The sequence below is a fragment of the Mus pahari genome, chromosome 19, assembly GCF_900095145.1.
Source record: "Mus pahari chromosome 19, PAHARI_EIJ_v1.1, whole genome shotgun sequence".
Classification (NCBI taxonomy): Eukaryota; Metazoa; Chordata; class Mammalia; order Rodentia; family Muridae; genus Mus; species Mus pahari.
Genome location: NC_034608.1, coordinates 41,220,632 through 41,235,498, shown reverse-complemented (window position 1 = coordinate 41,235,498; position 14,867 = coordinate 41,220,632). Strand labels below are relative to the sequence as shown.

The 14,867-nt window shown below is 44.0% G+C and overlaps 1 protein-coding gene across 3 annotated transcripts in view; it reads left to right on the top strand.

Annotated features, from left to right (window-relative positions):
- Positions 1 to 9,510: 9,510 nt before the first annotated feature.
- Golga7 (golgin A7) overlaps positions 9,511 to 14,867 on the top strand; it is a 15,962-nt gene continuing 10,605 nt past the window's right edge. The window contains exons 1-2 of one of the 3 annotated variants that reach the window (XM_021218950.1): positions 9,511 to 9,571; positions 9,785 to 9,917. In XM_021218950.1, the coding sequence (XP_021074609.1) occupies positions 9,807 to 9,917 (111 nt within the window). In that variant the 5' untranslated portion in view covers positions 9,511 to 9,571; positions 9,785 to 9,806. Of the gene's footprint in view, positions 9,918 to 14,867 lie in introns of all 3 variants that reach the window. The other 2 variants (XM_021218951.1, XM_029532127.1) reach the window with 2 other exon arrangements.

Here is a 14,867-nt window from a genome sequence, read left to right as displayed (position 1 = left end):
GTATTTCTGAGTTCGAGGCCAGCCTGGTCTACAAAGTGAGTTCCAGGATAGCCAGGGATATATAGAGAAACCCTGTCTCAAAAAAACAAAAAAACAAAAAAAATTTTTTTGAACCATTAGAGAATTAGATGAAACTTTGAATCTTGCATAGGTAGATGGTTTGAGATCATATCAGAGTCGTGTTATAATCTCTGTTTGCTGGAGTTACTAAACAATGAGGTCAAGAAGGAGGTAGGCCAGGAGACTGCATCTATAATTTATTTAACTTCATTCCTAACATAGTCAGATGAAGAGGGGGTGTGGATGGTTGAGTCTGTCTCCAATAGGAATCAGACAATGGGTATTGCTCTGGTCTGGGTTTTTGTTTGTTTGTTTGTTTTTTTTTTTTTTTTTGGTTTTTCGAGACAGGGTTTCTCTGTTTAGCCCTGGCTGTCCTGGAACTCACTCTGTAGACCAGGCTGGCCTCGAACTCAGAAATACACCTGCCTCTGCCTCCCGAGCGCTGGGATTAAAGGCGTGCGCCACCACGCCCAGCTTTCTGGTCTGGGTCTTGAACATCCACTTCATAAAGCGCCATCCTCTGCATTGCATCATTGAAATGCAGAAGAAGCTTTCAGAGGTGGAGCCTAGAGGGAGGCCTTTAGGTCTTCCCGGTGTGAGCTCACGCAAGGTAGAGGGAGACACCACATTCATCCCCTTTCCATTTGTGGCTTCCTGGCTACGAGGCAACCAGTTCTGCTCTGCAAATACTTCCCATCACCATCAATGCCACACCATGGGCCTAAAAACAATGATGTCTTGGACTATGTAACCCTAAACAGTCAGCCAAACTAACCTCTGTCTGCCGGTTTTTCCATGTGTGCCTGTGTGTGTGTGCCTGTGTGTGTGTGCCTGTGTGTGTGTGTGTGTGTGTGTAGTATATATGTACACAATTATGTCATGTGCCTGTGTGTGTGCCTGTGTGTGTGTGTGTGTAGTATATATGTACACAATTATGTCGTGTGTGTGTGTGTGTGTGTGTGTGTGTGTGTGTGTGATGGGTCTACCTATGGGCAGAAAACTCCCAAATGTCCTACATGCTTCATCTTAACTACCATCCCACGGCTGACATGGCCCACTCCAATTGCTGTGTTTGCCTACTTAGACACATTCTTCCATGTGATTGTCTATCTGGACCCAGTCCTACCCTTGGCCCCTATGCCCTTCATAATCCTACACCTTGCTTCTATGGCTCAACTCAAATCTATGCCCTCGCAGACAGACTCTGCAGCAGCATCTCCTGCAGATCTCCAAAAGGGTTTGTTATCTAGATCGCCAAACTCTACAGAGTTATTTTTTGAGTCTCTGGAAAGTTTCTTTTGAACTCCTTAGATTATGCTACAGCCTCTTTAATTCTTTTGCAGGGCATTCAGTAACTTACATACATATGTGTGTGTGTATATACATATACATATATGATATATGAGATATATTTACTCTGTGATATGTAACAGGTGATCTGAGAGTATTAATAGTTAAGACTGGAATCATTTTTTAAATGTTTCTGAGAATTTATAGGTAGTTGACTGTAACTGGGAGAGGGACTCATATGAAACATGAGAACTGCTAAGAAAGTGCTATGCCAAAAACTCAGATGATCTCATCTGTGTCTTTTGACAATGTCAGAATTTGTTGAATAACAATTGGTTCATAAGGTACTTTGACTGGCAATGATGTGTCAGATAACCCCACCTTACACTGGTAATTGACCAAGTCAAATAGGAGTTCTTTTATTTTAATCTTAATTACTAATATTAATTCTTTCATTGCAGAGCACCCAATAAATATTGTTACATATATAGTCACAGAATAAATGTAAGTTGACAAGAATGCACTACAGTTTAAGAGGTTTTAGACGCAGGTTGATAGAAACAGAGCAGTCTTTCAGGGAAAGTGTAGCCTGAAAAACTACAGTTTTACACAATACAGATTAATGTGATGGCTCTTGGTTGTCAGTTCTTGACTACATCTGGAACTAAAATTCAAGCAACTGGGTACACTTGTAAGGGATTTTTCTTAATTAAAATCACTTATGTGGGAAGACCCGGCTTTAATCTAGATCTTTTGAGGCAGGGAGAGCTATCTTTAATCTGGGCTATACCTTCTGCTGGTAGCCTCTATACAGGACATGGACGAAGGAAGCTCTTATTCTTTGACTGCTTTCTCTCACTCTCTCTGACAATTTTATTCCCTCATTGGCACTAGAGCCTATCTCTTTGGGATTAAGGTATATATACTGAAAACCAGCTGAGACATTCAGCTTTGTGGACTGAACTAGATTCTTGAATTTTCCATTAGTAGGCAGCCATTGTTAGACTACTTGGATCACAGCCTGTAAGCCACTCTAATAAATTCCATATGGGTGGGTGGATGGATGGATGGATAGATAGACAGATATATATTCACTAGAAAAAATAGAATGAATATATTAGAACTGATATATATGATATATATATATATATGATATATAATTATATATATATAATTTCCATGTGTACAAAAACTATCATTGGAGTCTAGCAGGCTCACCAGTGGCCACGTAGTATAAGACAATGACTCATCCTCCTGAGCACGAATCAATAACTAATAGTTCCCCAGGGAGGGGGTAAGACCTCATGAGCCTGACTTCTGGCAAGTCTAGTCTTGTGCAATCACACCTACAACCACAGCTGGTGTGAGTTTATTTCAATGACTGTGTCATCCTCAGAAGATAGCCTTGTGCAACCTTTCTCCCTGTCACCTGGCTCTTATATTCTTTCTTCTTCCTCTTCTACAGTGTTCCCTGAGTCTTCTGGGAGTGGTATGCATGTTCTGTGTAGGGTTAAGCACTCAAAAGTCACTTATTCTCAGCATCTTAAACAGCCAGGAGTCTCCAAATTCACTGCCATTCACTACAAAGAGGAGCCTCTTTGGTCAAGACTGAGAGGTATTTGACTGTAGGTATAAACACACATTTAGAAGGCAGTTTGAAGGCAAGCTAGCAAAACAACAGAAAATGAATGCAGATGCATATGGAAAGGTTATAGGGGGGTTTCTGTACAGAATGGGAAGTAAGCAGGTAACATTTTCAATCTTCATTTTCCTAGAAACCTAATGCTTCTATAACAATATTTGTCTCTGTGTTTACTATGTACAATTTAACAGCGAAGAATGTCTCTAAGTTGCTTAAATGCCTGTTTATCAAACACAAAGCCCTGGGTTCACTCTCCAGCACCCCATTAACCTGGCAATAGTCTACACCTGTAGTCCCAGCACTTGGGAGGTAGAGGTAAGAAAATCAAAACTTCAAGGCCCCCCTTAACTACATAAGTTGAGACCAGTGTCTGGAATACAGGAATAAGAAATAGATCTTTCTCAATACTTCTGATAGGATGGCAGATTAGAAGCCACAACACAGAAATTCAGTAACAGAGGAAAAAAATTAGTCAAAATAGTGCACAATAAGTTTTTGTTCCGTAGCAGCAAAGGAGATGAGAGGGCTTAGAATTGGAGTCCAGCTGCAACCCCATTCAAATACAAACCACTTAACCAAATTAAACTGCAGTCTTAGTAGACTGGAGAGCTTCAATCCATACTTGTGGTAGGCAGAAAAATGCCCTCAAGACACACATGCACACTATTTTCTCAAGCCTATGAACATGCTAAGACAGGCAAACGACAGTGTCTACAGTCTAGGGGGAAAATATTTGCAAACTACATGTCTGATGAAAGACTTGTCTTCAAAATATGCAAATCCCCAAATTCAGTGAGAGAAAAACCACGTTGTTTTAGTTTTGGAATGAGTTGTGTCCCTGGAGAGGGGGTTGTCTACAGGTAAAGATTTGGTCCTCAAGATATGGGGCGTGTGTTATGGGGCCCTGTGAGACCTTCTTAGGTCAGTGGAGACGTGCCCTCAAAGTGGATTGTAGGACCTCACTCACCTTCTTCATCTGCTTTCCAGGTTAGAATAGATTCCCTTAGAACATCGGTTCTCAACCTGTGGATCAGGAACCTTTCAGAGATTGGACAACCCTTTCGCAGGGATCACCTAAGACCATCAGAAATCAGATATTTACACTACAATTCATAACCATAGTAAAATTACAATTATGAAGTAGCTACAGAAATAATTTTATTGTTGAAGGTCACCCACAACATGAGGAGCTGTATTAAAGGGTTATGGAATTAGGAAGGTTTAGAACCACTGCCTTAGGATGTGCCATCTACTGCAGAGGGACTGAATCAATGGAGCTACCCAATCTTGGACTCCAACTTCCAAAGTTGTGACTAAAATAAACAGCTCTTTATTGTGTGAGAAGCCCGTGTCAGATATTTCAGTACACTGATAGAATACTGACTACTGTACACACACCAAACAATGGAACCTATTAAGATGTATTCTAACCTAAACATTCATAAACATTTCTCCAGTCTTCAGAGGGAAGAGACTAGGGAGATAGTTCGGTGGCAGTGAGTGCTTACTGTTTGTCTTTATCAAGGTGACTATTGCTGTGACACCAGGACCCAAAAGCAAGTTGTGAAGAAAAGTGGCTTACACTTCCATGCAGTGGTCCATCATTGAAGAAAGCTAAGACAGAACCCAAACAGGACAGAAATCTGGAGCAGGAGCTAAAGCAGAGGCCACGGAGGGATGCTGCTTATTGGCTTGTTCACCATGTCTTGCTCAATCTGCTTCCTTATAGAACCCAGGCCCGTCAGGCCAGGAAAGCACAAACCACTATGGGTTGGGCCCTCGCCATTGATCGCTGAGTGAGGAAATGCCCTGCAGCTGGGTCTTATGGAGGCGTTTTCTTAACCTTGGTTCTCAACCTCCCTGATGCTTCGACCCTTTAGTAGTTCCTCATGTTGTGGTGACCCCCTCAGACATAAAATTATGTCACTGTTACTTCATATCCCTTATCCCTGTGGGGTTCTTGGCTCACAGATTGAGAACAATATGACTAGCGTGTGTCAGACTGACATAAAACTAACCAGGACGATGATCTTGAAAAGGATCCAAGTTCAGTTCCTAGCACCCACATCAGGTGACTAATAACCACATGCAACTCCAGGTACAGGAGGAGTCCACAACTCTGGCCATACACATACACTCTGATACACATAATTTAAGATAATAAAGCTAAATCTGAAAACAAACACATTCAACAAGTGTGCCTGTAATCTTGACACTTGAAAAGCAGAGATGAAGACTGGAGGCTAGCCTGGGCTAAATGAGACCCTCCCTCAATAACGTAAAATAAAACGTACATCCATACTGTACCTTTCAAGCCTTCGATAGGTGTGCTGTAACCCATATTACCACAGAGGTTAGGTATCAAGTAAGGGACTAGAAGAGAGTGATGATCCCCAAGGAAGAGAAAATAGGATAGTTATAGAGAGACGGGGTAGAGGCCGGAGTGATAGGAATGGGGAAGAGGGTGGATTAAAGGGGTAAGAAAGGGAACATGGGGGGGGGGGTAACGAACACTAAGAGCCATTTGTGAGGTCACTACTGCTGTAGACGCTTCCTAAGATACATGGGTATCTGAAAGAAATCCAAATAGAGTCACCAAACAATGTGGGAGACAGGGCCCCAACTAGACATCTTTCCCCCACCAAGAAAAATATCCAGTGCCCAGAATGGGTTACATCTGGTTGAGTCGTTGGCTAAAGAGGTCCCATAAAAAGTTCCAAACATCTCAGGCTATTTCCAAGGCTGTTATTTGTTCTCCACAAACTGATGGTTTGCTGAAGACAATATTTATAGATGTCATTGAATACAGAGAAATGGAGCTGGTACCTTTACTACTACTGACTAATTCTCCTGGTCCTGGAATGTACCCTGCACACTACCAGAGGAGAAAGTTTAACGACCATCCTAGCTGCAAACCCTGAAATCTACCATGGTGACCTGAGTCCATGATACATGGTGGTGGCACAAACGTTGTGGGAGCAACCAATCACTCTCTGATTGGATTTAAGGCCCACAGCACGTAATGGAACCCATGCCTGACACTGCTCTGGTCACTAGGAACCTGGGACTAGCTAGACCATGGGCTTAAGGGAGAACCAAAAACTATTGTTCTGCTAAAGGAACAATATTACTACATTCATAGGTTACTTCTAATGACCTTCTGCTATACCCATCAGTGCCTTGATCAGCCATCATCAGAGAACTAACCTAGAGACCCACAACTGGCCAAATATGCAGGCAGTGAGGATTTTGGAACACTCGGTTCTAAATAGGGTGTCTTTTTTTTTTTTTAAAGATTTATTTATTTATTATATGTAAGTACAGTGTAGCTGTCTTCAGACACTCCAGAAGAGGGAGTCAAATCTCGTTACGGTTGGTTGTGAGCCACCATGTGGTTGCTGGGATTTGAACTCAGGACCTTTGGAAGAGCTGTCGGGTGCTCTTTCCCACTGAGCCATCTCACCAGCCCTAAATAGGGTGTCTTGATTAAACCTCTTCCCGAGAGGCTTAGGGATCGATGCAGAAGAGGGGGCCAGAATATTTAAGAGATGGGATAGATGACCCCAAGGAAACAGTGTCTTCAGATACAACAGAAACTGTGGCAGCATGAACAGGGTCTGCACAGGTTCAAAAGAGATGGCTCCCAGTACTGAGAGGGAAATTGGACATGATTTCTCACCCCTAACCAAGAAGCTATCTGCCACTGATGCTCTCTAGCAAAGGAAAAATTGGTTCTCTCCGATATCAGGCCCAATGCCTAACAGTGGATGGCCAACACTTAAACCAACTCGATGGTATTTTTGTAGACTTTTGTATCATCTTGTTTTATTGGTCTCTTGCTTGTATGTTATGGTTTCTGATTTGGTGGGTTTGTGGGGTTTGTTTGTGTGTACATTTCTTCTGGATTTCTGTGGAGGTGGTATTTGTCCATTCTCTCACAAAAGAAAGGGCTTTGAGTTGGATTGGTTAGAGATGTGAGGAAGATCTGGGAAGATTCAGGGGAAGGGAAACCATGATCAGAATATATTGTATGAATTTTTCAATTAGAAACTAGGGGGAAAGGGGGCCTCCTTTTTTGTTCTGTTACCAAGACAGCAGCAGCATATTGAAGTCACTTTTCTCCTAATGCTGTTTTGTTCTTGTATGCTGAATGCTAATCACTTCATCCATTTTCTTATTGTCATGCTTGTATTCCTGTTTTCCTCATATAAAACTTGTGGGCCAGGGTAAGGGCAGCAGAACAGCTGGCTAACGTCCTCTCAGATAAGTCTGATGGCTTTCCAGAGACAGAATTAGTTGCCTTAACTGACGTGGTTTGCAAACCAAGTCAAGGTACTATGAAAAATAAACCTATCCTGAGTCTACCAAGGATGCAGATGATGATTAGTTTTGTTATTATTGTTTTGTGTAGTCAGTAAGTGCATAAGATACATTAGATACTGAAAGTGTAAGATTTAATGTGAAGCTCCACAGCTTCTGTTCTGGTGTCACTTTTAACTGTATGCAAGTTTATTTGTATAGATTTGGGCTCTGGCTAATTTTGGTGTGTGTTCTCTTTATTTATTTGCAAGCCTGTTAATAATAAAGTTTATAAAATTAGAAAGGAAAAAAATGCCTTTACAGGATTCACCAACAAAAATAAAATGAAGCCGGGCATGGTGGCGCACGCCTTTAGTCCCAGCACTTGGGAGGCAGAGACAGGCAAATTTCTGAGTTCGAGGCCAGCCTGGTCTAGAGAGGAGTGAGTTCCAGGACAGCCAGGGCTACACAGAGAAACCCTGTCTCAAAAAAAAAAAAAAAAAAAAAAAAAAAAAAAAAGAAAGAAATCTCAACCTCTTTAAAAAACAAAACAACAAACCATACACAGACGTGTAGGTTAATTCTATAGAAGCTATATTTGCAATATTAAAACTGGAAATTTCCTGTCTATCAACTAATGTGGTGGTTTCAATATACTTGATCCAGGGAGTGGCACTATTTGGAGGTGTGGCCTTGTTGGAGTGGGTGTGGCCATCTTGGAGGAACTGCGTTACTTTGGGGGTGGTCTTGGAGACCCTCCTCCTAGCTGCCTGGAAGCTTATCTTGTCCTGTTTGCCTTTGGAACTTTCAGTTCCTTCTCCAGCACCATCCCTGCCTGGATGCTGCCATGCTTCCCACCATGATGACGATGGACTGAACCTCAGAACCAGTAAGCCAGCCCCAATTAATTGTTGTCCTTAATAAGAACCTTGGTCATGGTGGCCCTTCACAGGAATGGAAACCCTGAGACAGTACATGAATGAATACATGGGGAAAGTCAAACACATGAAATTACGTATGACACAACAGAGGAATCTCAGTATAATCTATACAATAAGAACAAGACCAAAAACTCTGACTCCATTTAAGTGAAAGTTAAGAAAACACAAGTTTGTTTCTAGTGACAGAAAGGTTAGTACTGGGCAAAGGGGTCTGCTGAATGGCTGAAAGGGATGACTGTAGAGAATAAGAAAGTGTTTATTCTAGGGGTGGAGTTTATTATCTTGATTGTACTGATGGTTTAAGGGCATGAACATGGTTGATGTTAACAAATTGTGTCCACGTTATACACCCTTTATTGGGACAAAGCTATTCATTTTTGAGACAACGTCTCACGATGTCGACCTGGCTGGCCTGGAACTATTTAAGTAAACTGGGGTGGGCCTGAACTCAGAGATCACCAGGAAGTGGAGCAGCCTCTGCCCTGCCCCCACCCCCATGCTAGGATTTTTTTTTTTTTTTTTGGATGCTATTTTTAAAACCCCAAAAGAGAAATCAATTATCGTGACAATCTAATCAATTATCAGTGATACTAAAAAGTTGTACTAAAACATCACCACCACCAGACGTGCAAAGGGGTTTTCTGGATGTCTTGCAAAGATACGGTCAGTAAAGTGGGGACCAATGAGAGAGAACTGTAGGTCCAGTCTGGTCACCTAAGCAGGTATAGCTGGTGTACATATATATGTCTCTGGGATGAAAAGAGCCAACACCTCAAGAAGAATTGGAGGAGGGGTGCAGGAGAATACTATTCTCCTCCCTCTCGCTCAAGAGGGTACCAAGGGCCAAATGCATCTCCAGTGATGTGCTTTGTGGTTGTAAATGTAGGAGGTGAACAGTCTGTCTGTTGGAATTGGAGAGTGACGGTTGTTTTTGTGGAGCGAGGTGGGGCAACCCACATGAAAGCCGGAACGCATACTCAAGATGGGAACTACTCCTGTGACCACAAACCACTTCACCACAACCAACAGGGAATCCCAAGTCTCTAACCCCAGCGTCTTTCCCGGAACTCCCGGATCCACCGATCACATCCACCTCCTCTTCTTCTTCCGCCCGGAAGGACTTCATCCGCCTACACTAGGAAGACTTCGCTCCCAGCCACGGCGCACCTCACCGCAGCGCGCAGCCGCGGAGGTGTCACTTTACGGCCGGAGGGGGCGGGGTGTCAACGGGCGGCGCAGACGGTGTACGGGAGAGGCTGGGCTTTTTTTTTTTTTTTTGCGACAAGACGTAAGCGGCGCCGGAGGTGGCGCGACAGCTGCTGGAGGGCCGAGGAGGCGGGTTTGTGTTTCCAGGGCCGAGCCAGGATGTGGGGGGGCACGGGTCCCGGGCTTGGGTAGCTTGGAGGCCCTCGGCGACAGCCATGAGCGAAGGGGACCGGCGAGGGGGCAGGCCTGGGGCGTCTTTGGGCGGTGGGTGGCTCCGAAGGGCTGGCGGGCCGGAGAGCCGGCTCTAGGCCGGCCATCTGACCCCGTGTCTTGCCCGAACTCGCAGAGCGCCTGGTCCTGTCCTCGCCATGAGGCCGCAGCAGGCGCCGGTGTCCGGGAAGGTGTTCATTCAGCGAGACTACAGCAGCGGCACGCGCTGCCAGTTCCAGACCAAGTTCCCCGCGGAGCTGGAGAACAGGGTACGCCGCCCGACTCTCCCTGGCCCTGGCCCTGCCCCTGCTCCTGGCCCTGGGGAGGGGAGAGTCCCTGGAGCGGGAGGGAGTGTCTCACGGTTCCGGAGAGCAGGACACGTCCAGATTCAGGGCAAAAGATATACGAAGGAGGTACGATCTAGTATTTGGAGAAAGACCACTAAGGCTAATGCTCAGTACAGTGATCATGTAGAACTTTTAGGATGCACACTGCTCCACAGTCCATCCAGAGTGTCCTTAACAGGACCCCGACACACACACACACACAGACATGGTTCTTGACACCTTGTTGAGGCTCACTCAGTTATTGACATCTTGATGAGTTGCTAATTCCTGGAACTCCAGGACACCTCATACCTCCTGTGGTAACCTATTATCCTACTGCCTAAGACACGCGGAAGACAGCGTCATGGTCATGACTGGTATCTGTGGTCACTGTGCCGGTCATACTGTTCAACTGAAAGGGTTTATTAGGGATGTGCTCGGTAGTACAGACAATCCTTCTTGGAACCTGAGAAACGTACACGGTCCTGGGCAGCAAGGCAAAGGAACTTGTAGCTGAACCAACCCTGACTCCCAGTCATTATCACTGGCAGCTTCCTGTTTGCCTTGCATATCCAAATGATCATAGGGCAGAGGTCCTTTAGGCGACCTTGTAAACAAAGACGAGATTTGTGTACCAATTCCTTCAGATTTAACCACACACGCACACACACAAAAAATCTACGCGTCTACCCAGTGTGATCCTCCTTTTGTTCTTCGGCGATATTACTCAGATTCTATTTCCTGTTCATAAATCAGTTTCTAGAAGCTGAGCCAGGAGGATGAGGAACTCGGAGGGTAATTAAGCATGGCGTGGGTGTGGGGCTAAGAAATGCTGCTTGTGGACTAGGTAGGTGGAGATGAGTGTGTACTAGAGAAATGTGTGCCAGCCATTTAAAGTCAGATGGGTAAGCTGTGTGTGTGGCTTAGTGCACAGAGCCTGTTCTTTCCAGGTTGAAGGCCCAGGGATCTATCCCCAGCGCTGAATACTTACTCGGGCATACTCCCAGCTACTAGGAAATCTAAGGCAGGAAGATCGCTTGTTCAAGGCCAGCCTGGGCAGCTTGAAAATACCATGCTCTAAAATAGCTTGGGAAAGGTGGGGATCCTGAGGCCATAATTCAACGGTAGACCACTTGTGTAGCATGTGTGGGGCTCTGGTTTCAATCCACAGTACTGACTGTTAGGGTTAGAAAATTCCTTACCATATCCTTAAGTGGGAGTTATAGCCATAGGCACGTTAGTGGCACAGTCGCCCTTCTTGAACTGCAAATTAAAGATGAAGCAAACTTTGAAAAGATACCGTGTAAACAGTGTGTGGTCATGGACATTTGTAACCTGGCACCCAGGTGCCAGAGGCAGGAGGATCCTGAGTTGTAAGCCAGTATGGACTGCATAGCAAAACTCTTGTCTCAGGGAGAGTGAGGAGAGAGAGGATAACAGATTTTGATTGACTTGTTTGTGACATGCCACTTAAAGGCCTCTGTTGGTTTATAAGTCAGACTTCTCTCTTTATTGAGGCAGTCACACCTATGCAACGTCAGGCATTAGCCTTTCATGGTGGGTGGTAGAACCTTTCCTTAATAGTCTTAGGTTTAAAACCTGATGCAGTCACACACACCTTTACAGGAAATTGATGCTGCTGAATTCTGCCGTCCAAAAGTGGTACTTGATTGACTTGATAAACTGCAGAATGGGTTGTGGTATGTGTATGGTATATGCCTTTGACTCTTTTACTGTTGAGTTAAACACTTACCGTAAACCACTTGGGGATGCTTTTATGGGTATGTGTTGATCACACGTTTTAAGTTTTCTTGATTTTGTGTGATGGGAAGTTCAAAGGCTTCTTTCTTTCTCTGCTAACCTAGAAATACCGGTGGTTGTGCTGCGCTGCTGGTAGCCTGGCTTTCAGTCTGTGCCAGTGTAATGGAGAAACTAATGCACAGATGTCTTATTTGACATGATATTTAAAAATGCATGTGTGCTCTTTGAGGGCACAGAATTGTGTCAGCTGAGCAGTGTACTCCCCTGCCCCTTACAGTATGATGCTTTGATGCCTGAGTGCTCAGCTGCCCCAGTTGTTCTTCAAATGGACCTTTGTTGTCGGTTTTTAGCCAAAATGCAAATGTTTTAGTCCCCTTAGTCTTCTGGGAGAAGAAAATCCAAATGAACTGTAGTAGGGACAAATTCTACTTAATCTAGTCAGCAGAAATGACCTTTGACTTTATGTTACGTTTGTGATCACTGCAGCTTCTGCAGTGTGCATTGCAACAAAAACAAAACGTCTGAGAAGACCGTCCCCATCCCTCATCCCATGTTAAACGGGGTTTATCGGGCTGGTTGGTTGGTTGGTTGGTCTTTTTTTTTTTTTTTTTTTGGTTTGGTTTGGTTTTGGTTTTTCGAGACAGGGTTTCTCTGTGTAGTCCTGGCTGGCCTGGAACTCACTCTGTAGACCAGGCTGGCCTCGAACTCAGAAATCCGCCTGCCTCTGCCTCCCAAGTGCTGGGACTAAAGGCGTGCGCCACCACTGCCCAGCATAGGCCATATTTCTTTATTTGGGCCCATTTTTGCATATCTCCAAATTTCCAGTACAGTTTCTGAATTACTATCCAAAGACCTTTGGAGGACTGGTGACTATCTTAATGTGCCTAGACATAACAGATTTTAAAAACTCCTGGCTAAGTCCAGTTGTGTCACCTGACCACATTAAAATATATCACAAAGACAGTTTGTTATACTAACGCTGTATTTACACAAGCATTGACTGTGGGCCAGCAGGGGTGCAGTGCAGAAGAGTGAAAACGGTAGTGTAGACAGTGTGTAAACAGTAGTGTAGATGATGTGTTGCCGTGATGTGTCACAGTTTTGGGATCACTCACTGCTGCTGCCAAGTACCGGCTGTATTTGTTGCACTTCTGCAAGGTGGACGCTTAGGATTATTTGTTCTGATATTACCACAAGCAGGGAGGGATGCGCTGAGCCGCTGGTCACCATGGTAGTAGGCAGTAGGAATTCCAGTTCCATTACAGTTTTAGGGGGCCACTGTCTGTACGCACACCATGAGCTCAGAACATTATGGAGCCCATAATTGTTACCACTGTTTGCTCTAACTACACCCATCTATGTCCCCTACCTCATTCTTTTATATTAACTTTTTAAAAATCACACAGACTGCATAAGTACATGCACTAAGGTGGAGCCCAGGGCTTTGTACATGCTAAGTAAATGCTCAACCACTGAAAACTCAATTTTCTTGTAATACGCTTTTAAAACAACTTTATTCCTTTCTATCTTCATTCGTTAAAGAGAATCACTGGCTACAGATTTGTTTATTAACCTGCCCTAGATTTGCCTCCATCTTGCAGACCATGGGACTCAGAGAATAATTAGTATTTCTAGTTCAAAGGGCAGTTTCTAGATCTAGAAGGGCAATTCTAATCTGGAAGAAATAAGTTAATCCTGGATTGGATCTCATTATTTTGAATTATATTGTATAAGGAAATGTAAACAATAAAAGAACTTACCAGATCATAACATTGCAGATAATTGAAGTAATCATGAAAGTTAGACTGTTAAATGCTCACTGACTACCTGAAGGTCAGGTCAGGCATCACCGAACTGTGCTTGTTTTCAAGGTAGGAGCATTATGGCTTCTGTCCTTGGTGACCTTTTTTTCTTTAAATGTGTGTGGGGGTGGCTATTTCGAGACAGGGTCTCACTCTGTAGCTTGGACTGTACTGAAATTCACTATGGAGACTTGCCTGGCCTCACTCACAAAGATTCGATGGCCCCTGACTCCCAGGTGCCGGGTTAAAGGTGTACACTATGCCTAGCTCTCAGTGACCAGTCTTGACCCTGTCTTGGAGTTGGAGAAAAACAGTGGAAAGCTGGCCTGCTCCCATAGTCCTTGTCCACCTAGCCCTCATGGTAACTAAGGGCAAACAGCGATTACAACTGCTTCTGACCTGAGAGCTTTTAAGAGCTCAAGGACAAGATCATAAAATACTATCTACTCTCAAATTTACTTCCTGGATTAGAGATGCGGCTCAGTGTAGACTGCTTGCCTAGGATGTTGATGCTCTGAGTCAGAAGGACGGTGTCAGATGAAATGCTCTACTATGAATGGGCATTTTAAATTCTAGGATAACAGAAATCGGAAGTCTGCAAAATATTGTTAGAAGAAGAAAGTAAAAATAAATCAGGGATGGAGATAGAACTCAGTTTTTAGAGTCCTTGGCTAATGTGCAGGAAGCCGTGGGTTTTGTCCCCTGCTCCACATAAAATTAGGTGTGATAGTTTATGTCTTTAATCCTTGAAAGATGGAGAAGACAGAAGGATCAGGACATGAAAGTCATTCTGTCTTTATCTCTATAAAGGAGTTTGAAGTCAGCCTGGAGTACATGAGAACCTGTCTCACAAAAAGAAAGACAAAGGCATGGCTAGAGTAAGGAGCAAGACAAAGGCAGCAGAATTGTGCTGTCACTTAATGCAGGGACGTGGCCTGAGAGGTTGTTGGGAGGCGGCTGCCTTCTCTGAGCAGCATATGTTACATCTTTGCCATGAAATTAGTGATACAGACTTCTGGAACACACATCGCCCATCCTTAACTAAAATCTCTCCAAGACAAATAGCCAGTGTGTTAGTATTAACGGGGCAATGGTGTCATTAGAGGTTGGGACGGCTTTATTGTGAAGTTAGAGATTTTTGCTCTTCTCAATAACATGAGCATCAAGTAACAAAATCTGCTGCTGCAAAAGAGGGGCCTGAGAAAACAACAGAGTTTGCCATTTGTCAGCTCTGCTTAGAGTATTCTTTGCTCAGTATTCAGATGCTTGTTTTAAGAATACAGACTCGAAAAAACAAAACAAAACAAAAAAGCCGGGCGTGGTGGCGCAC